The sequence below is a fragment of the Epinephelus fuscoguttatus genome, linkage group LG9 (assembly GCF_011397635.1).
Source record: "Epinephelus fuscoguttatus linkage group LG9, E.fuscoguttatus.final_Chr_v1".
Classification (NCBI taxonomy): Eukaryota; Metazoa; Chordata; class Actinopteri; order Perciformes; family Serranidae; genus Epinephelus; species Epinephelus fuscoguttatus.
The window spans coordinates 27,116,886-27,144,310 of NC_064760.1; the positions used below are offsets into that span (position 1 = coordinate 27,116,886).

General features: G+C 41.6%; 1 protein-coding gene across 1 annotated transcript; it reads right to left on the reverse strand.

Moving 5' to 3' along the window:
• Positions 1-98: 98 nt before the first annotated feature.
• atp10b (ATPase phospholipid transporting 10B) lies at positions 99-27,072 on the reverse strand. Its single transcript, XM_049586667.1, has 21 exons — positions 26,524-27,072; positions 21,926-22,130; positions 21,517-21,602; positions 21,103-21,209; positions 20,046-20,177; positions 19,685-19,812; positions 18,912-19,164; positions 15,669-15,868; positions 13,098-13,280; positions 11,891-12,416; positions 11,672-11,772; positions 11,455-11,581; positions 11,160-11,344; positions 6,618-6,885; positions 4,380-4,456; positions 4,171-4,296; positions 3,890-4,090; positions 3,709-3,789; positions 3,460-3,564; positions 2,995-3,182; positions 99-951 (listed from the first exon to the last, which is right to left on the reverse strand). Exons 1-21 carry the CDS (start codon positions 26,931-26,933, stop codon positions 666-668), a joined length of 3,975 nt encoding a protein of 1,324 aa, XP_049442624.1. The 5' UTR covers positions 26,934-27,072; the 3' UTR covers positions 99-665.
• Between the last annotated feature and the right edge of the window lie 353 nt (positions 27,073-27,425).

Here is a 27,425-nt window from a genome sequence, read left to right on the forward strand (position 1 = left end):
ATCTCGACGCTGCATCTGACATAATATGACGCACACACACACACTTGGATGAATAAAATCTGATCTTTGTTATGTGTAATTGCAGCAGATTTTATATATATATATATATATATATATATATATATATATATAAAAATACACAAAACTTGTCACAGGCCCAGCCTACAGTATAAAAACATTGATTTTTCTTCACAGGCAAATTAAATGAGAAATCTGTAAACCACACACATGTGTTTGCCTCAGTGACAGGATGCATTGTGACTGTTTAGGGTATCTAGGTGAGAGGAATATATTAAACCAGCTAAGCATTTTGTTCTGGAAAAGTGCCACGTTTTGGAGGGGTGGGTGGCATGACTAATTGGGTTACCACTGTGCTCTGAAAACCCATCAGGAAAGTAACAGGCTTATGTGTTCACTATGGCAGCTTGTTATGAGGAGAGTAAGGAGGAGAGGGCCTACATACTTTTCGTATCTCATCACCCCAATCGATGATTTGTCACAAGTCAAAGAGGAGGAGTTATGTCTCCCTGATTGCATTTATGTAAGAACAGCACCCCCAAAAATTATACTGGGATATGTCCGCTTATGAGCCAGTGCAGAGTATTTACAAATTTCTGAATAAATAATTGTCTTATTCCTACAAGTTGCCAGCAAGTGACTGTTTCTCATGTGCGCACAGGCCTCTGATAGTTTTCACTGATGACATTCAGTGTGAATTCATCCACCATGATATCAGAGGCGGTGGGAGACTGGGGATAAATGTCCGCAGAGGTCTCCAGGGTAGGAGAGGGTGGGGTGGACAGCCTGGAGCGTTTGACCTGCCCCATGCCCCTTAAGCTCCTCCACTCCTTCATCCACTGCTCCCTCGTGGAGGGCTCCAGCCGGTCCAGATGCCTGGCTTGCACAAGCGGGGAGGGGGCGATAGAGTTCCTCAGCACGTGAAACATGTACCTGGGGGAGAGAGTGTGGTGGTGAGAAAGTAGGCCAGTGAAAAATATGCGGCCCTTTGATGTAAATCAGAGCATTCCCTCTAAATATCAGCACTTTCAGACGCATCAGCAACCAGGAGAAAGACCAAGCCCGTGGTGCAGTCGTTCCTGGACTTCACAATTAACATTATTTAATTACATATCAGCCTTGACTGTCTATGCACCACAGCAACCTCATAATTACATAGCAGTTTGTGATCTGCACAAGTGAAACACATACTCCAAAATAATGCATGAATAACATCATTTTGAGGTTGATTAGGTTTAAAAAGGGGTGGACACATGGGTGGATTATGAGACAATGGGGCCCCTGGGCACAGATATGCAAAAGGCCCCACCACCTCTCCAACATAGGAACAAGACCTTCCTTATATCCTTACATATAGATTGTTGTTTTGTTTCTAATAGCGTGATCTTAACATTCTCATTTTTATCTTTTATACATTTAAAATGCACCGTTGGAGGGAGTCTCTGACCCAAGTTTTTCAATAGCAATGACTGCTGTTGTAATTGTTGTTCATTTGACAATAAATAACCTCGAACATTAAAGACACAAAGACAACAGTGTTTTGTTGTTGTTGTGTTTTTGTGTCTTTGTAATTATTTTGTGTCTCTTGGCAGTTCTTTTTCATCTTTTCGTGGATCAATTGAAGTCTCTTCCTGGTCGGTACATGTTCATTTGAGCAACATTTTGAGTCACATTTTGCAGGTGAAGTTCAGGGGCCCCCTGAAAGTTTGGGCCCCTGGGCCTGTGCCCTGTAGGCCCATTAAGTAATCCATCCATGGGTGGACTACTACTATCTTGTACTTCAGTAAAAGTAGACAACAGTGAAGAAATATTGCAAGAAAAGTCATACATTAAATTTTACTTGAGTAAAAATACAAAAGTATTTGCATTAAAATACATGTAAATTACTGTAAAGGAAATATACTCATCATACAAAATGTCCCATTTCGGAATAATATTGGGTGAAAATTACTGGATACATTAATGTGTAAAGGTCGGGCCAGTGTTAATCACTTTATATATTGGCTGGGCACTTTGTTTATAATAATACATCATACTTTATTTGTTGATTAAATTTTTATCATTAATTAGAATCTGTAAAGTAACTTAGGTTATCAGAGACATGTATTAGCATGTATAGCAGCATTAAATGGGAATACAAATGTCTCTAAATTGTACTTAAGTGCAGTACTTGAGGAAATGTATTTAGTTACTTTTCACCACGGGTGTGGAGCGTTTTTTTTTCTTCAGTGAATGTTTTATTTGTAGGATTTTTAGGGGCCTAAAGGGATGAAGGTATCCCACATTTCACAATAAAATAAAACAAAATAAAATAACATAATCAGATTAAAAGGTAAATAAATATAAATTTCTTTTTCCTTTATTTATGTTGGCACCACTCAGATTTATTTTGGGATAAGCTCTAGACTACAATATCCTCAGTTTATGTTAAATAGAAATATGACTGCAAACTGCTTAAATGGTGTAAAGACTTCTCTAACTTTTAGTTTTGTATTGATTTAATAAAAAAAAAAAGTCAATTTATTGATTATTTAATTTGCACTGCTCTCCTCTGTTTTCATTCACAGTGGGGTTATGTAATGTCTTTGGGTTTTGGACAGATGGTTGGACATATTTTCTGACATTTTAAGTACAAAATAATGAACTGATTAAAAAAGAGGTTAGTTGCAGCCCTAGTTACATGAGGTCAACTTGAAAGGGCCATTGAGGCACCCAGTGATCATACAAGTTCAAAGCAAACTTCAATCTAACATCCTCCTGACTGAATTACCGGAACAGCTGCATATGCTGCTTTTTAATAAGTACAATACATGATTAGACATTTCATTATGCATATGTTTGTTCCTTGTTTTAGTTCCAGTGGATGTCAATGGGAAAATTATTGACGTTTTCCCCTTTTTTAGGGAGAAAGGGCACATTAAATTCCCCTCCCGCCCCTCTGTGTGACAGACGCAGGGAGGATAACAGTGATGGTACCTGGGCAGGAGAGCCACCACTGTGGTGATGATGCAGACAAGGTAGAACATGGGGTCAGCCATCTGGCTCTGGAGGATCCAATACGGGTTGGATGGAGGGTTGCAGGTGACGCAGATGGCGCTGTAGGCAAGCGTCACAACGAAGTACAATGCCACACTGCCAAGCATGATTAGCCAGTGAACCACCGTCTGCAGGACAGATGCATAAAACCGCAATTAGATACATCGATGACAACCAATCAGTCACAAACTGTCTGTTAATTATCAGTTTTTATTGTCTTAATCTAAAAATACAGTGGATTAATGTCAAAAATACTACGTTACCAGTTTCTAGATGCTACAGTTCACAAATAATTGTTTGGTAGTTTTAGATGCATGTTGATTATTGCATCATAAGAGTTTTGGCTTACTAGGAGTATATACTGTGATGATATCTAGATATAGATATCCATCAGTTCGCACTCACCCAGGCTTTGATCTCTATTGACAGATGCAGCAGGATGGTAAATAAAGAAATTGTGTTCAAAGGAGTCCCAAAGGTAAAAATATCAATGTCTGAATCCTGGTAAGCCTGCAGGGGAGAAAACACATGTAGTCAAATTTTAGGGAAAAAGCATTAAACTGGTAAAATACCTGGCAACTGAGAGGACGCATCATGACTGATGCAACTTAGCACAATGTTTAATAAAAGACAGAATCCAAATGTTTCTCTCACCAGGTATGGGATAAAGAAGCACACCAGGCTCTGATAGAAGGCATCAAGGATGGAAACCCAGAAGGTTGCAAACGTGTACGTCTAAACAAGCAAACACACATTTAGACACACCCCAAAATTACATAAACTAGTTGAGCAATGCATTTACTCAAGAGCCAACTTGTTCAGGAGTGTCACTGACCCCTGCACCCTGTCCCGTCCTGTACAGTTCAGGAACACCCAGCAGCATCTCTGCAGAGAGGTCTCTGTCCATTATCCCAAACATGATGGGCGGTGCAGAGGTGAAGAAGAGGTTGAAGAAAATCATCAGCCAGTAGTCGATCATGGCCGTGCCAGAGAAGCCACAGAAGAACTGATACCAGAACAACAGGTTCACGTAGGCCTGGGAGCACATTAAACAGTCTAAGATATGATGGCAAGATGTTGATTCAGACAGCAGAGCTCTCTGATGTAGATACTCACCACATTCTTATAGAAGAAGTAAATGATCATGTGTGCCAGCCGGGTGTAGCACCAGTGTCCGTGAACCAGGAGAAGTTTTTTCAGGTGTTTGAAGCGAGATATAGCAAAATCACTGGCCATGACCGCCTGCAGATGACAAAGAGTTTTGGACAGTGAGAGCAGAAAAAGACACAAACAACATTTTCAAAGCTAAAGACCTCAGCTCAGACCTGCATGCCTTCCTGACCGGATATCCCGATGCCGATATCAGCTGCTTGGATCATGTTCACATCATTTGCTCCATCACCTGAAGCCACAGGGTGAATATCAGTTTGTTGCAGTTAAAAATGTATAAAAATCCACTGATTTTTGAGATTTTGTGAGTCTTGATAAATTAAAACAAATAAAACACATTTATTTGGGATTTTATGTGAGTTTAATGTAAGACACCCTGCATTTTTTATATTTATAAGCATATACCACGCCAGTTTCTCAATTAAAGGGCCAGTGTGTAAAATGGGTTGAAAACCATAGACATATATACATAGACCCCCGCATTGACTGCCGCTGCCTATCAGAGCCGACGTCCTTGCCGGCCGCCATCTTGGATGGGTCTCGCTTCGCCTCCACAGTGCATTCACTTCTATTGAGGAAGGAGCTGTATGCTCCTTGCATCACAAGGAGTGAAGTTGCGTCTTCTTTTCCTCGCAGATGACGGTTCGGGTTCATTCTCTCCTGTTGCGTGTTAAGTGTGGTCCATTCGCAAACTTTATAACTAAAAAAACTTTTCACTACTCTCTATCGACGAACTACTAACACTCTCTGCTGTTTCCTCCTCCTTCTTCCTTCCTTCCGCTGTCTTCGTTGGTTTATTTATACACGCGAAACGCGTTCTCTGGCTGGCTGGATTGTCTGCTTGGGCTGCCTTACATACATGGCGGCGCAAGATGGCGACCTCTCTAAAGCAAGGCCCTTGCTATATTTATATATAAAAGCATAATTATAAGGCTACGAAAACCAAACGAATTTTATTTTATAGCGATTATACACTTATATAAACATATTAATGGGTAGAATATTCAGATTCAGATTCAGATTTGACAATAAACCATGCCAAATATTACACACTGGCCTTTTAAGGGACTAGTCTTGCAAAATTAAAATGTTATGTCTGCCAGGAAACAAACTTCAGCATTGGTATGCACAGTATATTCAGGCTGTGGTTTGATTTTTCCTTCCTTCAGGGTAGATGAGGATCCCCACACTCTCTTGTCTAATGTCCAACAATAAATTTCTCAGGAGGTTCAGTGACTCAGAACAGGACAGAACCAAGAACCTTATAAAAACCTGAAAGAATTATCTTTCTGTTCACCCACAGCACTAAGAAAACCATTTCTTTCCCATACAACGCCTTATGCTTCCCTTTTCTCAGGTCTTTTTCCACAGCGGACATTTTAACCTGTCATAGCCCAGGTGTTACTAATAACATTAACAATGGCTCCGTTCTTTTCAACTGTCCCAGTAAACCATGACAGTGAGCCAGTATGCACAGTACAAGAACCCTTAAACTGAAGCTAAATGGACTTCAGCCACCATCATTAACTACCTGCCCAGGGTCTAAAGGTGGAAAATAGCAATTTGCTAAAGGCCACTACATTACATCTGTCCTTGTTTTAAATAAGGTTCCTGTTCTTTGTGCATTGTCACTGTTCAAATAGTAATAAACATACATTAACTGGATTATTTACACTTGTGTTTTTCCTTCTAAAAACTAATGCACATAGCCACCGTGATTTCACCCATTGGTTTGTGAACTCCTGTTTTGAAGCCTCAAGTTTGACTGTTGCCATCTTGTTATTTGGAGCCAGAAGTGACCATATTTGGACAAGAGATAGGAGCTGTAGAGGAGCGAGGGGTGGATCTGAATGGAGGCCAAGGACACTAGCGGCCCTGCCATTAAATATCTGTAACTTTGGGTCTTCATAAAATGTAAATGGGTGAGTTATATAAAAATTCACCTCCACCACCTTTTTGGGCTGCCTCTAGTGGCCGTTCAAAGAATTGAGGTTTTTGGCACCTCTGCATTGACTTAATTTTTTTCAGCTCTGGAGGTTGTGCTTGACTGTGACATGTCAAAATGTCTGCTGTGAAAAAGGCTCTCATAAATCAAAGAATCCTAGTATCCCAGCAGTGCACATTCGTAACCAATTTACTGATTATCTGTTGAAAACTGGCATGCAACAGGGGCCCACTATAGTCTTAAAGTGCCATTTTGTGCGGTAATTAAGTTAAAAGAAAGACTTGACTTGCAAAAATATCTAATTTGTTGCTTTAAATTTATACTGTTTTTATAGTTTGTTGTATTTATACAACTGTTTTTTCTGTTTTCATTGAAGTCTGAATAAATGTCCCAGATAAATGCATTTGGAATTAAAATGTATGTGAACAGCTTAAGACAAGTTTCTTACCAACAGCAAGTGTCATGACCTTGAGTTTCTCCCTGACGACCTTCACCACTCGACTCTTCTGCAAGGGAGTGACTCTACAGCAGAGCACAGAGCGGCAGCGCTTCGCCAGATCCACAAACTTGTCCTGCAGGTCTGACGACAGAGCCATGGTCAGGGTTCGTCCGTCGATCACCAGAGAGATGTCTGGGGTCGTATCCACATTGCGAGGGTCTTCACTGTACCTCCTCACCTCCTCTAGTGTGCAGTCCAAGATGGAGGTGCACGCAAGCTGGAAAACAAGATGTGTTTTTTTGCTGATCATTTTTTGTGACACTTTCCAAACCAGAGCTGAAACAAGTAGTTGTGGAAAATGACCATTCATTCAACCATTCAGATAATCGATTGATAATTAAAATAATTTTTCAGCTGGTTCCAGCATCTCAAGTGTGAGATCTTTTTAAATTATTTTCCTCATACTGTCTGTGCTGGATCAACCTGTGTCTGAGATGCTCCATTTCAGTGCCTGTCTCTTAAAGGCCCTCTCCCAAAAAAGCCCTGTCTGCTCTGATTGGTCAGCGTTTTTGGATCTTCCACATCGCATCATTGCAGTCTTGACATTACTGTGACAGAAAATACTGGCATTTTTAGTAAGAAAATTCATCAATAAAACACAACCAGATAAGTTCCAGTAGGAATATGTTTGAAAATTGGGGAAAATTTTACAACATCAGCAACCAAGATTACATGTTTCCTTGACATTAGCATGTAGCTACATGAAACAGTGTATGTCAGCCTGTTTTCATTCACAGGTAGTCTAATACCAACCCTTTGTCATGCTGTTCGGTGTGATATCGACGCCTAAGGCTGCCTTTGACCTCTTTATGAGACGCACCAGGGTTTATACTATCTCTAGTGTAAATCCATCCATGGCAATACTTGATGCTGAGAGCAACTGCTGTAGTTTAAAGAGCAAGAAAGTCCATGTAGGGTGGGAGGAAGCGTAGGGGGATAGATCAAACAAAACCGGACCAGGAGACTGCAGTTCACATCCAGTGTGAAGCAAAACGCCAATGTTGTTTTAATGTAACTTTATCTAATTTACATATGGTTGTCACACGCTGACATCACTCACATCACAAACGCACTTATTTTAAGCCAAAATACCTTTTTTCTAAACCTAACCAAGTCGTACTTTAGTCGCCCAAATCTGACTGCGAGCATTCTACAACCTTAATGATGTGTTACAAAATGTTTCAGCTTTGTGTCACCTAGTCAGGCTAAAGGGTGCCCTGTGTGTCACTATGAGACGCTGAGGGGCGCGGCAAAGCATCGGTATTTAACCACCTGGGAATGAAAACGGGTTCTGTATGTTATGTAAACACTTGCAGTGGTGTGTCTGGAGCAGATGACTGAGGTTCTTGCTCGCAGGGATTACTTTTATATACTTTATGTTTACCTTATTATTTGAAACTTTGGCCACATTTGATGTATTCCAACATTGTAACATTATATGTATGACAGCAGATAAAGAAAATCATAGTAGACCCCTAATATGGTACATGCTGGTGAATGAAACAGCACCCTGATGTTGAGTCATGCTCATGATGTCTGACTAAAAGCAGTTACAAGACTCTGGTCGCATCAGACTCATCGTTGTCTGTAAATAACTCCAGTCTCTTAGCCAAAAGGAGAAGGTTTTTCACCACCGATGAAGTGTTTCATTAGGTGTGGTAAGGTGATGACTGTGTGAGTGCATCCCTCAGATGGTCATCGAGTTACAGTGGTGAGAAAAAAAAGTTCATTACCAATATGAGCAAAGGGGTATTTCCCCTGAGGGCTGAATATTAGACTGGTAATTAGATATGAAAGCAGTAGATATTGTATTGGGGGTATTTCACTCCATTCATCATCAATGACTAGTCCCATCTGAGAGGAGCACGGCAGTCCCTTTGTACCAGAAAGCTCCTTGTGTATCTGTTAGAGCCGAAGGGTAATTTTGGTCTATTTGAGGCCGGGGATGATTAGACATGGTCAGGTTGTTATGAAGGGCTCCAGCCTGTGCTACTAGATCTTTAATGACCTCAGAGAAGCAGCACCCACACCTGACACCTTATCTTTCCCAGATGAAAATGTGAGGGTTTGACCTTTAGTTAAAATGTAAAAGTGGTCAAAAAGGTTTGGCCATTTAAATTGGAGGGAGACAAGCTCACAGGTCCCGAACTTACTGCTTGGGAGACACTTGGCTTGTCCTGAATGACCGTCAAAAAAAGTCTGTGCTGCCCTTGGAAACAAGCTGTATGTGATATGTGGAATATAAATCATGTCTTGCCTTAATCTGTTTAAAAAGGCCAATGTTCAACCAGAGTTTGTGGTGCTTGTTGGCTTTTCTTATTTTATTATTTCATTTAATTAATTTCAAAACTTTATTCACCTCCTACTGTGTGGCTCAAATATTTAGCCATGTATTCGTGGGTGAGAAATATTTTAACATTTTGTATTTTAAAAAAAAAAAAAAAAAGAAAGAAATGGACTTTAAGTTGGGAAGTAGCCCTATTAAATGTGACTTTCATTATAATTATTCTCATCAGTTTTGTCCTCTCTTCACACATTTGCTTTATCTCTTAAGCCCTTTGCACATATTCACAGCACATAACACACTCCATTTTATGTCTCTTTATGCAGATGATATTTTACTTTATTTTCAAAAATCCTGCCAACTCAGTACCAACTTTATTCCAACTATTTGACACGTCTGGTAAGATCTCCTGACGTGAGATTAACCAGTAAATTAAACCTGTAAAACCTAAAATGAAACCTGATGTTTAAGAGTATACTAAAAAATGATAAAGAGATAGAAGTTTAAAGGAATTGTTCAACTTTGATGAGATGATCGACACCACTCTCACCTTCATATGCTAAATATGAAGCTAGCAGCCAATTAGCTTATCTTAGCTTAGCATAAAGCCAGGACACAGCTACCCTGGTTCTGTCCAGAGGTTGCAAATTCACCTACACGCACATCTGAGCTCACTAATTAATTTACTGTGTGTGTGAAATGTGTAAAAACATGGGGGTAATGTGGCTGACTATGGACCAAATCACTGTGATGTAACACCAACAATTACTTCTAGGTAGACAACTGGCAAATTATGGAGATATGTGAAACTGGCTGACTTGTTTATTTCTGTTGTCATTTTCAGCCATAACTGCAACAATATTAATGTTATACTGTATAAACTGTAATGTAAAATAATGTATATATAAACACGGTGTTTGACTTATTCGACATTTCTGCAGTGCTTATCTAATGTAGTGTGTCGCTAATATACTGACACAGAAGCTAAGCAATGTAGCCTACTGTGGTTGATGGGGGCTGCAGCGAAACGTATTTTAGCCACCTGGAAAAATCAGTATCTGTTTAAGTGTGCTGTATTTGAATTCTTTTTTCATCTTTCCCTTACACACTTACTAACCGAGACAGCAGTAGACCAGCAACTCTGGTGTTCTGCGAAGTAAAATTAGTGTTTTTGTCAGTGGAGTCTGATGGCTTTGAGATAAGGCTTCAGTTCCCAGTCGGAAAGGGCTTTCTGACAGCAAGGTAAAGTGGTGAAAATATTCTAAATATAGCCGGCCTTTAATAGGTGGCTAAAAACTAACCAACCGAAGAAGCGTTTGCTCAACACCAGTTTGTGTCGCAAAGGTTTTCTACATCAGTTAATATAAACAAAAGACTGTGATTCAGTCTTTGTTTTTGGACTAACTTCCTGGATCTTCTGCTTTTTGCCTGGCAACTACTGGTAGGCAGATTTAGTTGGCCTACCTCTGGATAAAGCCAATTTAGTTGTTTCCCCTTGTCTTCCAGTCTTTATTCTAAGCTAACTGGTTTATTGAGCTGATTTTCCAAAATGTTGCTTTAATGGTACGCCATGCAGGAATTGTCAGTTACTGTTTGTTACAGTATCAGTAGAGAAAGGAAGCTGAAGACAACTGAAGATTCACTCTCATATTGGAAGGAGCTTTGTCCACTTGGTGCTTTGCCACGCTATATTTGCATTTTTTTTTCTCGGCGTTTTTTTTTGTGTCTGTGATTTTTGTAGCCTTTGCTTGGAAACATGTAGCTTGTGGTCAGGTGCCTGGTTGCCACCTTTTTTTTAAAGTCTTGACCTCACCTGCGCACTCTGTGGGTATATGTCCAGAAATGTCCCAAACATAGCAAAATAAAATAAAATAAGAGAACACAGGCAAAGGGCAGATTCTCTGCAGATAAATACTGCACCACACACTTCTAGTGGTTCATAAGTGACAATTGTGAGGGATTACTTTTGTATGAATGCATTATTTTGTTGGTTTTTGTTGTTTGTTTTTTTTTTCAAAAATCTGTATAGTCTGCCTTTAAGTACATTAACATTTTTATTTTATGTGTGATTTACTAAAACACTTCTAATTGTGGTGTAAGAAATGAATCAGAGATGTATGACCGTTTATCATCTCAAATAAGCAGTAAAGTAAAGCAGCTCGAGTCAAACAGCCAACCCTCAGTGAGGCAGACGGCGGCCTCCTCACCTTGTTTTTGCAGCTCATGTTAATCACCAGGTCTTCCTCTTCCAGTAGCCTGCAGGCATAGCCAATGTTGACAGCTGTCTCCGGCTTGTCACCAGTCAGCACCCACACCTGGATCCCTGCCTCCCGCAGTGCCACGATGGTGTCTGGGACACTCTCCTGCAGATGGTCCTCAATGCCCGTCGCCCCTGCAGGAGGACATACAACCAAAGCCAGGCATGATGCAAACACAGAACTTATCACACAGATACACAGTATGTTAATAATGATGGATGTGTGTTTGGGTGATGTATGTTACCTAGCAGGGAGAGGTCTGTCTCTAGCTGCACAGCAGAGTCCATAACAAGCTCCTCTCTGTTGTCTATAGCAGCCAGAGCTCTCCGTCTGTTCACTGACCAGCTTTCATACGCCTTGTCACTCACAATCTGCAGCACACACAGAAAAAAAGGATGAGACAGAGCTCCTCTAGTATCAGAAAATTATGCTGGTGAATATTAATATATTTGATTGTGAACCTTCTTTGTAAAGCAAAGTGTACGCAGCCCCTCTTTAGCATAGCAGTCGAGGTGATGCTGAGTATCTGCTGCTATATTCCTCTGCTTCTTACTGAGATGCTCTGAAAATAATATCACAGATACATTTCTATATGTTTATTTTGGTTTATGAAAGTACCCAGGGTATCACAGATATCTCACATTTAATAAATGTGTGTATGCACTCTCCCCTGCACATACCTGCGTACGGTGTACCAAGTAACTCCATGATGGCGTAGTCTGCACCTTTAGTGTACAACACATTCTCTTTGGTGATTGGGTGTCGCACTAAAATAGACATTCTCTTCCTGTTGGAGTCAAAGGTCAAGGTGTCCAGCACCTCAAAAACCAGGTCCTCCCCGGACGGGAGCCTCACCGTCACGCTGTCAGGGGTGCGGGCCAGCAGGATGAAGCCATATGCCTTGGCTGCGTACACCAGGGCTGCCTCATCTGGACTCTCTGCCTCATAGCTCAGATCATCTAAGGTCGTTCCAGGCTTGTCGCACTGGGATGGAGCGTGGAGTGAACATGTTTGGAGCCCATTGGTGTCTCCAGACTCCTCTTTTTTAGCTGGGGGGTTAAAATGGTCTTCCTCTACAACTGAGTCCTCTGAGAAGGTGCGATTTCTCTTGGGCTCATGCTGCCAGGAGGTGAAAACATTTTTCACCAGGTCGGAAAAAGTACCCAATGGGTTGTTTGTCTGACTGGAGCAGGAAAACCCACTCACCTGAAAAGGTAATGCAAGGAAAATACAGTGTTATATAGTCTTTTACGTCACCATATTGCCCAAACACCCATATGGTGCCAACGCACTCTTAAAACCTTGTCATCCATTTCCACTCTGTTTCTTTTTGTGCTTTTACCTTTAATTACAAACTCAAGGGAAAACCCACGTATTTCTCCCATCTGTCAGACCTGAGACAGCACAGAGCAGCGAGTACTAAAATTAATAAAGGCAACCCTGATTGCCCTTGCAAATCTCCCTTTACTATGTGGCTAATTTAGCGAGGGCTTTACAACCGGGGCCTTAAAGATGAGAGAAAATGAGTACTGACCACTGATGAGAGAGCAGAAACTTTAAGCTAAACAATTGAACAGAACTTTCAAAATTAAACTAAATCTTTGAGGTTAATAGGAAGAGTTTAAACTTAATTGTTATGTGTGTTACTGATTAAATTGTGGAGCTTTCACTGCAGCACTGCAGCCAAATGGCTGGGCACTATATTAAGTAATGAATGAGACAGTTAATGGATTCTCCATAATGTTTTCTACAAGAAAAGTTTTCCATTTTTTATAAGTTTACACACTGAGAGTTTCAAGAGAACACATCCTTCGTCCATCTTTCCTCTCCTGACTGTGCCCTCCATCACTACATCCAATCCACAGTGGCAGTAAACTGAGCGCTCACCCTCTGTCTCTGAGCTGTTGCCATGGAAACCACCACCGTGTTGCAAATGGCGAGACCCAGAAAAAAGTCCAGGTAAGGATCTGTCTTCCGGCTGCTGCTGCTGCTGCTGCTGCTGCTGCTGCTGCTGCTCTCTGCCCTGCTAATCTGTTGAAGCAGCTTCCTGTCTGGAATCACCTCAGTTTCCTGTTGGAGTAAAAGTTAATCAGTTTTTTAATTAAAAGCTCATGTTGATAAATTGTTTCTTGCTTACACTCAGCTTTCACTGTTTTGACATGACAGGATTGGAAAAACGTTTTGAGCCTTTAACCTTTTCATCCAGTTTTATTTGCTCATGTAGGAGGAAAGATTACAGGAAGGACAAAAGGACAGAGGGAAGGTAGGAAGTTTTCATTTACACACACACACATTCTGCTCTATTAGAGACCCAGCGTGAGGAAATCCAAAGATGGGCTCTGTGTTGCCTTGCTGGAAGAAACACAAGACTTTTTTCTGTCTCAGCCTGTATCTCCAGGCCTCTGCTCTTTGCCCCGTCGACAAAAATAGACACAGAGCTACTGTACTGTATATCAAGACGCCGATGACTAATCTATAGTGCACGTTTACAGTTTATGTGACATCGGTAGTCTGTGCCAAATGGTGCCCAGCATGACCATATGTCCCGTCACAGACACAGGGGCAACTTTGAGCCAAAATGGATGTGCTTATCACTGACACCTAGCAGCTCGGCCATCTGCAGCGGGGACTGGGACCGTGAGGCCTTTTGACTCAAGGATAGGTGAGATTTGGGTAAACAAATGACAGTTTGAGGTCTTTTGAGTTTGTATGTAGACATGGGACTGCATTTTTAAAGTGGTTATAGGTTAAAAGTAAAAATTTCTTGAGCTTAGAAACGTGTATAGATGCTAATTATCGAATTAGACAGCAAATGTAATTAAAAGAAGTGGAATAAGTGTTGAGACCTTCGGGGTTCTGGGACTCAGAATTTCCAAGGACCTTAACCAAGGATGTAGGTTTTGTATCAATGCTGAGGGGGACACATATGAAATAGGGAGTTTGGGCCCTTTTTGAACATCTAACTGCATTCTGGTGAATTTTTCTGAGTCAGTTTTTGATTTTTCTGCATCAATTTATGGTTGAAATGTCTTTAATTTTGTCAAATAAAAGTCCTCTGCTACAAACGTGCATGTTCTAAACACTGAAAGGGGTGTGTCCCCTGCGTCCCACCCAAAATCTACACCTATGACCTCAACAAACAACATCAACCACCAATAGGAAAAAGCCCCAGCAGAGGATGTACTTCCTGTGCCAGCTCAGGAAGTTCAACCTGCCTCAGGAGCTGCTGATCCAGCGTGATTGTGAATGGTTGTCTGTCTCTATGTGTCAGCCCTGTGATAGTCTGGTGTCCAGGGTGTACCCCGCCTCTCGCCCAATGTCAGCTGGGACAGGCCCCAGTCCCCGGTGCCCCCCAACAAGATAAGCGGTTACAGAAAATGAATGAATAAACTGCAAATTATGTCTCAATACTAAGCACCCTTGTGTCAATACAATATTGCCACATAAAATATCACAGTACTATGCTGTATTGATTTTTCCCCCTACCTCTACTGTATATACTGTCATATCCACCTACCTCATGTAAATAAAGCAACCTGTTTCATAATCGTTCTATATTTATTCCAGCACCCTTTCCAGTCTGCACCCTTAACCATGCTGGCGTGGCATATCTGCTATATCTGTACATAGTAGTCAAATCTTTACAGCAGTCTGTTTATGTTTACCTTGTTCAGCCTTGTTTTGAGCTTGTGTGTCTTTTCTGTGTATGTCTATTAATAGTTAAACGAAGAATCCTTGTACATGTACACATACTTGGCCAATGCAGCTGATTTATATATAGAAAATACTTCCGCTACAGTATTGTAATAATTTTATCTATTCATATAATAATGACTGAAACTGAATCTACCAAATTATAACTAATATTTTTTTATCATAATGATCTTGTCAGCCTTGTGATAGACTGGATAGACTGGCATGCTTTAATAAGCTCCAGTTCTTTGTCACAGTGAGCGGGATAACTGGTTTAATAGATGGATGGATAGATAAAGTTACATTTCCATACTGATAAATACATCCATAAGAATGCCTCTGTGGTAAGACACCATCTAAACTCAATATAAGGACATTATATTTCATTTCTCTTTACATTAGTACCAGACAGGACGTCTCAGAAGCTGTCCCATCTTCCTAATTTGAGCTTGATTGTAGTGGGCCGGTTCACATTGTATAAAATGCACTGTCATGTTTGATTTTGAGCCATTTGTTTGTGCTACTCAGTTGTGATTATAACTGCAAGGACACTTGTTAATCAAGAAGAATGAGTCTAATTTGTGGGCCCCTCCGGGTGGCCTTGAGTCAACTACCTGACTTCACCTCCTGCAGGAGTAAACAAAATGCTGACAACCATTTTCCCCACTGTGGCTCCCTGCAACCCGGCATTATATATCAAGACAGACAAAACCCATAACCCCTCCCCACTCTATCTGCCTCTATCTGACTGAGCGATCATCTTACCAGCGGACTGCTGAAGGCCACATTGCTCTGGGCATTTCCCATGACCTTGCTCTTGCGTCGGTTGTCATGGTGATGGCACTTGTCTTTTGGCTCGGTGTCTTCAGTATCCAGGGACCATCCAGTCTGTCGGGGTCGTGGCTGCTGGTTGAAGATAACCTCCTCGTCGGACTCTGGTTCATCAAGGACAGCTAGGCGGATGGCTGCAAATCCCAAAAAACATGTTGATACGTACAGCATGTACCATATATTATGTTCTTTATGTCAGGTCAAGTCATGTTCAAATACAGAGCCTTTAACCACACCCGCAGCGTCAAAGTACTTTAAAAACCTGGATTTAACAGCCATACCCACATGGAAGGGAAGTGGAAGGGACTGCCCCCTAAATTAGTCAAAATAAATGAACTTTGGGAAGAATTATATAAGTAGAAACCCAACTCCAGAGTAAGTAGATCAGTAATACAATTAGATGGCGTAGCAAATCAGATTGAAGCTACAAATATGGAAGCAAAAAAATCAGGATTCAACACAATATGGAGGTGAAAAGGGGGATAAAATATACTGATAAGAGTCCAATACCTGTACCTTACCTGTAGGGCTAGTGAGCAGTATGGGCTGTTTTGGTGTGAGTTGCCGAGTGTTGGAGATATCAGCTGTAGAGATGTCTGCCCTCTCTCGAATATAATGGAACTAGATGGCACTCAGCTTGTGGTGCTCAAAGTGCCAAAAAATCTATTTGAAAAACTCGACAGCAATGTCTCTTTCCAGAAATCATAATCCAGTTACCCAAGATAATCCACAGACCTTGTTGTGAGCAGTTTCATGTACGAACTATTTTTTTTTTTAAACCAAACTACACCCACAAACTGTATCACTACACAGAAGGAAGCATCTACTGCTAGCTCACCTAGCACCCCTGAGCTAGCTAATGATACAGCTCAGCCAAGGACGCCATTAATGTTTACATCATGTGCTGCCATGACTATGAGCCTCTCATCCATGAGTGGAGTCATGCTTCCTTCTGTGCAGTGACAACAAGCCTCAGTTTGAAGCCAATTTTACATAGTGGCCAAATGTGGAATTACAACGCCTGGGTCTGTCACATGATGCCATAAGGCCCGTTTCCACCGCAGGAACTTCGGGGTAATTTTACGGGGCCGTTGGTGCGTGTCTCCACCGCAGGAACCACCCCCGAGGGACAGAGTTCCGGAACTTTTAAGGGGGCTAAAGAAGTCCCTGCTTCGGGGTAGGTGCTCAGAACGGCCCCGAAAGACTCCTGGCTGGGGCTTGGGGATTACTTGGTGCTGATTGGATATACTCAAGGAGGGATGTGACGTCAACAGAAAGCAACAAAATAGCCGGCATTTTTAAAACTCAGCAGACGAGGGTTAGCTCGTTCATATAGCTTTCGCCGCCATGTAAAAAAAAAAAAAACTCACTAAATGGCCTGTGAAAAAATTATTCTTTCCAGTGGATATCTTAGTTACAACATGACTGAGCTAGCAAAGGAGTTTTGTGTTGCTATGTGTGGTATTTATTCAGTTTTGGGAAATCACGATGTCAAGAAAGCATCAGCTGACAGGGACAGCTAACAGCAGCAGCAAAGCTAACATCAGGACGTCACCTGTTAAAAGCCTCCCGTTGTCGGATACGACATGAAACTACTCCAGTTAGCTCAATCATGTTGTAACTAAGACATCCGCTGGAAAAAAATTTTTTTCACTGGCCATTTAGTGAGTTATTACAGACACCGCTATCAGCTAACGGCGTCCCTACGTCGCCCCGTACAAAATGGTCGCGCAATGATTACGTCACATCCAGAGCCCGTAACTTTACAGGAACCTTCCTCGTACTCCACTCTCAGTGGAGACACGGCGGTTGAGAGGGTCGAACGAGAGGATGTTCCTGTAGTAGTTCCTGCCCCCCAAATAGTACCAGGAACTTCTTCAGTGGAAACGGGCCTATAGGCCTCAAAAAGACTTTACCCCATAGACTCAAGAGATATCTGTAAATCAGATATAGTAGATATATTTTTTTTACAGATATGTTTTGGGGCATTTTTTGCCTTTAATGGACAGGACAGTTAAGTGTGAGGGGGGGAGAGAGAGGGGGATTGACATGCAGCAAAGGGCTACAGGCTGGACTCGAACCCAGGCCGCTGCAGCAACAGCCTTATACATGGGGCGCCTGCTCTACCACTAAGCCACCGACGCCCCGGTAGATACATTTTTTAAGTATCACAACCCCTGTGAAACTATCCATTTAGTCTGATTACATTCAAAAAGTCAAGAAAAATCATTTAATCCCCATCCAAGTTAGCAGAAGGCTATACTGGTATTTAGCTGCTAGGCCACCAAAAGTCTCTAGTGTGCTTGCTCTGTGGGCCCAGTAATATGAAAGAGCCTGGTAATTTCATACCACAGAAAAAGCTTTTTTTGGCTTCATGTGCCACTGAGCATCTTTCATAGGAATGAACCACGCCTCCAGTGCTGTATCCAGTTCTCTTTACACATCTATGGGTGACACGTTCAACAAGAAACTGCTCACAACAGGTCTGTGGATTATCTTGAGTAAACAGGTCATGATTTGTGGAATGATACATTGGTGTTGAGTTTTCCAAATGTATTTTTTGGTGTTTTGAGCACCACAAGCTGAGTGCCATCTAGTTCCTTTATATTCAAGAGCAGGCAGACTCTACGGCCGATATCTCCAACACTCAATAACTAATACCAAAATAATCACATGTATTTTTGATTTTGGGGTGAACTGTCCCTTTAACTTCTTTACGGTATGTGCAAGACAGAGTCAAAAATGTTGATCAGCTGATGTTGATCATGACACAGCATAACTGGAAATTAAGTTTCATGTGCAGAGCCAACTAGGAAGTGCTTTCCAGCTGAACAGGTGACAAACAGCTCAGAATCAACATGCAGAGGTATGTGAATGCTGGTGTATGCCAGAGTTATGTTGCTATGTGCTGTGTTGGCATTAGTCGAAGTGTTGAAGTCAGTGCAGCTCAGTTGTTTATCAAGTGTTTCACAAGTGGTAAGTAGGCAGATTCTTCTCGACCCATGTTAGGCTAATGAGCAAGTTAGCGATTTATTCTCTGGTGACATCTGTGATTGTGCTATATCCAATTTTTTTTTAATGATTGTATATATAAATACATAAGTGTATACGATGAAAAGCAGTGGCGCTGCAACAACTTTTTTTGGTCAGATAAAATGTCTCAGTATGAAGGGTTACCATTCTCTTTGTGTGGGTACTCAGTGCCCATGATGGAGCATCTGCGAAACACCATCTTGTTCTCAGTGAGGGTGCCAGTCTTGTCTGAGAAGATGTATTCAATCTGTCCCAGGTCCTCCGTGATGTTCAGGGCCTTACACTGAATGCGGCTGTCTGTCTCCTCATCGTACAGGTCGATGTCATTAGTGATGAAGAAGATTTGACCAATCTTCACTAACTCAATGGACACGTAGAGGGAGATAGGAATCAAGATCTACAGAAGAGGAGAGGAGAGGAGAGGAAAAGAAATTAAAGGAAAGGAAAGGAAAGGAGAGGAAAAGAAAGGAAAGGAAAGGAAAGGAAAGGAAAGGAAAAGAAAGGAAAGAGGATAGGAGAGGAAAGGAGGAGAGATAAAAGAAGGAAGGAAAGGAAAGGAAAGGAAAGGAAAGGAAAGGAAAGGAAAGGAAAGGGGATAGGAGAGGAGAGGGGAGGAGAGGAAAGGAGGAGAGATAAAAGAAGGAAGGAGAGGAAAAGAAAAGAAAAGGAAAGGAAAGGAAAGGAGAGGAAAGGAAAGAGAAAAAAATCAAAGTATAGACAAGAGATACAGCAGAGAGTAAGAAAGTGATCGGAGAAAGGAATAAAAGGAGGTAATGGGATGACAAATTTGAGAGGAGTGAAAAGTGGACAACAGACGGAGAAGACGGAGTTTAACAAATTAAAACAAATTAACAAATTAAAAAAATTGAGAAAAACACACTACATATGCTCTCTCAGACACAGACAGACTCCTCCACCTGCAGCAGGATGATCATGGTGAAGAACATGTAGAAGCCCAACAGACTGGGACTGTCCAGGTGACCGTTGCTGTCAGGGACCAGGTAAGGGGGCACACCAGGTAGCGCCTGCAGCAATACGTAGTGACCTGCATGTGTAAGGACAGGAGAATTAATCACACCGACTGTCGCGCAGAGAGGAAGGCTATTTTTGGCACCACACCTTCCCTGTCTCCTCCCTCTTCTCCTGGTTTGTGTTTGGGCCTGTGGCCAAAGCGACTGAGGTTTGTTTTTTTTTACTGGAAATTAAATGTCCTCTCATAAATGTAAAATCATTAATCATGAACCAGTCTGTGTAGTGGTTATGTAATTCATTACTGACCTACTGCTCCGACGAGACACATGGTGAGGAGGAGAATGACGCAGAAGATGACGTCTATGTTCAGTTTCCGCTCTAGTTTGCTACGCTTGTATCTTGGCCCGTTGTTGTTGAGCATGGACTTGGTTTCATGGCCTTAAACATGGAATCAGAGGGTGTAAATTCAGTTACCAGTCCGCACTCCAAACTGTCAGTGAACACCAACGGCAAGTGATGACTTCATCCTTAAATGTGCTCATTCTGGGTCAGCTAGTACAAAGACAAGAAACAAGGCACTAGGCGATGAGGTCATGTCTTCTGCAACACTTCAGGAAATGTTGGGGCTCATTATTACACACATTAAACACATTTTAAAGACTTATTCTGATTATTTAACCATGCTAACAGCATGGATCTAGAGATTGCATTGTCAGTCTCTCAGACATTTGGTCCACACTTTGATCCAGACTGAAATATCTCCAAAGCTGTTAAATAAATTGTCATGGTCACTAACCAAAGGGTGAATCTTCTTTTTTTATGATTATCAGGTCAAAGTTGTTGAAAATTGTTTTATACTATGGTTTATATACAAATACTTGAAAACTAACATACCCATCATTCTTTCTGTTTAATGCTAATTAGCAAATGTTAGCATGCTAAAATATGATGCCTTCTAAACATCAGCATGTTAGCATGCTGACATGAGCATTTAGCTTGAAGCACTGCTGTGTCCAATTTCAGCCTCATACAGACACTAGCATAGCAGTTCACACTTAGCCTTGTTTGACAAATCTGGACAGACGTTGGGCAAAAATAGAAAAAAAAATCACATTGAAATCAGAGTAATTTTGTGTTCTGCAACATAATTACATAGCACCTGTAGCAGGTCATAATGTAGGCCGACAAAATGCAGGGAAGTATAACAACATTTTTACAGGTAGTAAGTCAAACATTAAGGTGGGGTTGTGATGGGGAAATCTGGACTCGTGGCCTCAGTACAGCTAAAGTCGTAGTCCCTTGACAAAAACACTAAAAGCTCAAGGTCAAAGCGGTGAAGCAGCTTAGTAAATGGAGAGTATACCTGCATACACCACAAAGCCAACAGCGTAGTCCGTGTTTCTCACTGTGCAGCCTCGCAGCAGCAGACTCTCTATTCCGGCGCCCACCTTCTCCTTATCAGGTTTCTCTCTGCAGCAGGAGAAAGTGAGAAACCTCCTTTGTACTGTCAGATCTTGTTAGATATTCATTACTGCTTATATTCCCCATTAGCAATTCCCCTGCTTTACGGCCATAGCTGGACAGCATGGGTAGACCAGCTGTAAGAGCTGTGGTGCCCGAGGAAATCGATTATAGTCTATTACAGCCCCAATAATGCCTCTGGTGGCATCTGAAAGTGCAGCGAGTGGGTTGGAATTAGTTTTGCTCGGCTGCTCTGAAAGGCTCAAAGGAACTGTTTGGGGATCACATCCATGTGATCTGTGTATTTGATACTCACACATAACACTTGAAATGATTCAGATTGTTGTTGGGCTTTTCACACACCACAATGCTGTTGAAGCTTTCAGGTTCAAATTCAGGATCCTGGGTGAGGAGAGGAGGTACAAAGTCACAAAGTATGAATGGAAACTTTTGAAATGTAACTCGACCTGCACTTCCACACTGAAATAGTAGTCATTACACACAGGAAAGACGACTGTGCTCCGAAAATATGCATTTATGTAACAGGTATGTTTTCTGTGTGTCACTAGACTTACTTTAATGACCCGCAGTTACCGCAGACGTTCAGGAAATGTTGACGTGTGTTTAACGTCAATCACAAGGAGAAGAAAGGTGAGGAAGCACAGAGGTAATGGGGACAAAAGACAGCACAGAAATGACACCCAGAAATAGGAGGCATCCCTCACCAACACACAGAGGCCAGACATCGCCCTCCTCTGCTTCAGGTTGGTCTCTCCATCCAGGTTGGACGTCTCTATGTGACACACACCCTTGGGGTCAGATGTGTGCAGCAGCAGGAGGTCTGCAGGGACGATCTCATTGCAAACCACTCTCACAAAATCTCCCACTCGCACATCCTTCCATCGCCTCTCCATAAACTGTTTCTCTTTCCTGAAATAAGACATGTCAGACACCAACAGTCATTACAGATTATTTCCGAAAGATACACAAGTCCCTGGGCGGCTTTATATTGATTTTTGTCACATTTCTTAACAATACTGGCACAGTGGGCGTATTTTGTCTATGTTTATGCAATCAAATGAAATATCGACTCGCTCCTTATGGATAAAAAAAAAATCATAGCAGCTGCTTAAGTCAGGGAATAAACAACACAACCAAATGAAAAATCAATGCTGTTGTTTTTGGAGAGCGGCCCAGATGTGTTTTGTGTGTTTTAGAATAAGGAAACTTTTAGAAGAAGACACACTGCAGTAGGCCTACACATTATGACCTGAGGCTGTTCCCAGGGTTTGAGGCTGTTCCCAGAAAGCCACTTGCTTTATCGTTTGAACCTGCATGTCAAGCTGGCTCACCGCCGGTGACAGAGAGCTGCAGGTATGCTGCCTTGCATGTAGGACCTGATCGGGTGGCTGCCACATAACACCACGCCTCACCTCAAACAAAGCCAGGAGGAAGGGGTTATGTATTTTTATTATGTTGTGTTTAGAATATACTTACCAGGTTGCACAAACATTGTTCATCTGTCAGAGAAGCTTTATTAGCGCTTTTTATGTCAGGCAGCCTCATTAACAGGTTACACTTAGGGTGAGTACATTCCTCAAAAGAGTATTGTGTGTTCTCACAATGCATACAGTACATTTCACCCTAGATGATGATCAGGTCAGTGATTCATCACCTACATATTTTTAGGAAGCACCATTCTCATATTAAATGTGAAGCTAAAGCTGTTAGATTAGCTTAGCACCCAGCTAAGATTGAAAACAGAGGGAAAAACTAGCCTGGCTTTGTCAAATGGTAACAAAATCTGCTTACTAGCATCTTAAAAGTTCATTATTGTATTAAACCGTACAAAAACATTTAATAACAATAATTTGCAGTTTTACGGGAGACTATGTGATGAACTTTTTCTTACCTGTCTCAGCCAGTTGTGCCAAAAAATAGGCCTAGTCCAGTAGCATATATAACCCTCAGTAAAATGTCAAATTTTTATTTTTACACTTTGGTTTTTGTAGCGATTAAAAACAAATGTGTTTTTAGATTAATTACCATTGACAGTTAGAGGCTGTTTGCTTTCTGGCCACCAGAAGGTGAAACGTATGATACCACTCTCATGTTTGTATGCTCCATAGGATAAGCCAGACGTTGGTTAGCTTAGCATTGCACTTAGCTAAGACTGGAAACAGATGGACACAGCTAACCTGACTTTTAGTTTGTTAAAAAGCAAACATTTAATGACAATAATTTAATAACAGGAGACTATGTGTCAGACTTTTTCTTGCCCCTGACCGATAAACATCTTTGAGTCTCTGCTAGTTGAGCCAGAAAACAGTCAAGTTCATAACCTCAAATTAAATGCTATATACTTTGTATTTGTGTATAGATTAAACAAAGGTGTTTCTAGGTTTTGTTAATAATGGACAGATCCAGGCTAGCTGTTTTCCCCTCTGTCCAGTCTTTATGCTAAGCTAAGCTAAGCTAAGCTAACTAGCTAAGCTCACTTTAAAATGTATTTCAGTGATCCTGCACCTATTGGAAAAACATTTATTTGCTTTCCTGTCAAAAGTTAGTTGAGAAGTTTGATATCACTTTCATGTCTTAACACTAAATATGAAACTAAAGCCAGAAGCTCGTTAGCTTAGCGTAGCTTAGCTTAGCACTGAGATAAGACTGAAAACAGAGGGACACAACTGACCTGGCTCTGTAACATAATCCACCTAAAAGCGTCTCAGCTCACTAATTAGCATGCAGTGTTTAATTTTAGCCTATAAACCCATACAACAACTAGAGTTTAATAACAATATTTTGTCATTTTACAGGAGGCTATGTGTTGAACTTTTTCTTGCCCATGACCTATAAACTTCCTCCAGCCTTTGCTAGTTGAGCCAAGATATAGTCCAGAACAAATCCCCAGGGAAAATGTCTAATTGTCATTTTTACACTTTGGTTTCTGAATGGATTAAAATATTTGTAGATTTTGTTACCATTTGACAGATCCAGGCTGTCTTTGTGCTTGAACAAAGCTATCAGGATGCTGCTTTATTCATAACATTAAAAGACAAACACGAGAGTTGTATCAATAAGTGTGTTAAATGTGGCTAGCCGCAATAATTACATTTTTCTGCAGCTGGGAAGCCTGTTAACGGAAAAAAAAACCCTGCAGCTCTGTTTATTGATAGGCTGAGGATAATCTCTGGCCACAATTTGCTGATTAAAGTTAAAATATCCCCAACTTTTAGCATTTCACCACAAATCAAACGGCTGCAGCTTAGACCGGCCGCTGTATCTTTCCATAGACATAGCATGGCAGCTTGCCGCGGGCCATACTTCGCTGCTCCTTGGTGTGTTTTCGGTGCAAGGATGCTTTCACACCTATAGTTTGGTTCATTTGGTCCAAACTAAGGGGGAAATTATACATGGTTACATTTTAGTTCTGATTCGGGTCTTGTTTGCACCGACTTGTTACAAATAGACCAAGAGCAGCAAACATGAAGTCATACAGACTGACAGGTGACTCGTTGATTGGACAAGTCAGGCGATTGGCAGTTGATAAATATAGACCTACACATCAAAAGCACTAAAGTGCTGCACAAACTTCTCTCAGTCACCAGATTTTGCTTTCCCCACGTGAGTCCTGATGATGCAGGATGACAATCTCCACAACTGTCCAATCAATGAGTTACCTGTCAGTCTGTAACTAAATGTTTACGTGTCTCTAATCATCCACTTTGCTGTTCTTTTGAATTTGGTTACCTGATATGTCTTTGTAAAAAAGACAGCCACTCTTCACAAATACAGTGACACTTAAGATAATCTGTTTGGTTTGATGGTAGATTTGATATGAGTCACATTCATACGACATATACTCGATTAAATGGGCTCTCAGGATTCTAAAACAGCAGACAGGAACAGTCTGTGAGGTGTGGCGACTGCTTTAAAGTTTTGCAGCAAGCAGACTATAAATTACAGATGTTTAACAATACAAAAACATGAGTTAGGAGTCAATCAGCATGACTAACAGTTATCTTGTTTCGTGTTCGGCGCGTTTGAGCGCAGGCAGATTGACAAGAGTTTAAAATAGAGACAAGATAGATAGGATGACCCTGAAGATAAGACACGCTCAAACACACACACTTCACGCCTCTGTGAAAACAACATGTGGGTGAAGGGTGATAGTGATGGGAAATAAAGATGTGCATCTGAGAAGGTCTGATGAATTAAAGTTAAAGCATCTGACAGCCTTCCATGTGGACCTTTAAATGCACTGTAAGGGCGCGTGTTCCTTGTGCTGTCAGATGGATAAACTTCCCTGAGACAGAGAAAAAGAGGAAGTGTGTGGAATCCTAAAATGTATTCTCGAGCTTCTTCTGGAAACATTTGTATACTTCAAAGAAATCCCAGCCAATCGATTCTGTTCTAATCTTTACAAGCCCAAAATGGAGCTTTAGCATCCCCACCCAACGAGCAATGAGAGACCCATGAGAGCCCACTCGCCATGACTCAACAGCTATTTATCAGATTGCATGAGGCAGAGACGGCTAGTGTCCGTTAACAGGCCCAGAGGGACTGGTGCGTTCTCTGAAGAGTCCAAAATGCTGCATCTGGGATCTGCACTTAGGCCACCTGGATCCTATCACCACACACAAATTACACACGCACATGATGTAGGCTTTTCCCCAGCTGAGGCTGCACTTCCCAACATCCCTGCTGACTTTTCGCTGGAAATCTGAAAGCAAGCAACTGCTGGTTAATGATAAACCGTTCCAGAGGTTGAACGTGTGCGGATTCATCATAGCAGTCGTCTCCAGTCTCACATCACATCCTGAGCAAATCCACATCCCCTCCTCCTCCTCCCACTTTGCTCCAAAATCACAGCAGCAAAAGGGTTGAAAATGACAGTGTTTATCCTCCTTTGTGAATTATTCATTTTTCACCAGTAATTCAAAAATAGATAACCGCTAACCTTACTGTCTCTGCTGACGCAACACCCAGATGAGGATTTCATCAAATGTGCACAATGCGATGGTGAGAGATATTGTTGTGAGGCTCTTCAAAAGAGGAATAATCTCCCACACATTTTCTATTTCTAAGTCCAAAATTCTCACGGGATGCTGGAACGCAGAGGAGGGAAAAAAAAACACACACACACACATGCAGCACACAATCACACAGATCTACACACAGACATCAACATGCTGGATGATAAGAATCATAAACACAGATGTGGAAGTGCCGTTAATGTACCATGAGTGTTTCCACTTGCCACATCATGCATGAACTGAACTGATCTCTATATTCGGTATAAGTTTGTTTTTAAGTCAGTTACCTGCTGTAGATGAAGCATGGTGTGTTGTTAAGCTTCTTGTCTGACTGGTACCTCCTGAAGTCCTCCCAGGCGTCCTTCAGGGCCGTCAGAGACAAGATGACACAAATGGGGATCAAAGCTACCTCGGGCTGAAAGGCGTTCACCACAGGGACAAAATTCAGAATAGCCAGGCCTACAAAGTAGATATTGGCCAAACGGTGAAACTGCTCAAAGAGGTTCATGGGGATGAAGAGGAGGAGGGTGTATTTGGTGGTCTTGATGGCGTTGTTAGGGAAGTAGCGGTTCGGTTGCTTCCAGTTCTCCAGGCCCTCATAAGGCAGATTTGACACCAAGTTGCGAAGGTCCTTGTCCCGCGCCCTCTGACCTCTCAGAGCATCCCTCACCAGAGCCAGAGGACTTCTCCACGTCATGGCTGCTCTGTCTGTCTTTCTTTTCCTCTTCTCACCAGTTTTTCCTTCTCATCCTCTCAATACTTACAGCTCTGATGAGTTAAAAAGACTCCTCAGGTCCATCCTCTTCTTGAATGAGCGTCTGTGTGCATGTGAGTGTGTGAGGCCTAATGGCAGGTTGAAACAAATGACAACACACCTAGTCCTCCTCTGAGTCCGCCCTTTGCATTGACAGGTGTGTTTGCATTCCTTGCACTGGTGCTGTTCAAGTCTTGCGGAGAGGGGAATTAAGGCAGCTGGTTATAGTCAAAAATTTAGCTTAGGGTGCTCCAGTGACTCAGCTGATTTTTATTTTGCTGTCAATAATCTCATTTCAGTTTTCAAACTCTTTTAAGTCCCTCACACTGCAGAATCATGACTCAGTGACCTGCATAGTATTGTAGTCTTTACTGCCATTAATACATTACAGTGTGATGTTGTCCTTGAAATTTAAACACTAAAAAAAGGACAAAT

What these genes read in the sequence shown, in the direction of transcription:
- atp10b (XM_049586667.1), bottom strand. Translation starts at nt 26,933, where the DNA reads ATGACGTGGAGAAGTCCTCTGGCTCTGGTGAGGGATGCTCTGAGAGGT. An exon ending in CACTTTGCTTTACAAAGAAG is followed by an intron (nt 11,582 to 11,671) that starts GTTCACAATCAA and finishes TGTGTGCTGCAG; the next exon opens with ATTGTGAGTGACAAGGCGTA. An exon ending in CCGGTCAGGAAGGCATGCAG is followed by an intron (nt 4,297 to 4,379) that starts GTCTGAGCTGAG and finishes TGTCATCTGCAG; the next exon opens with GCGGTCATGGCCAGTGATTT.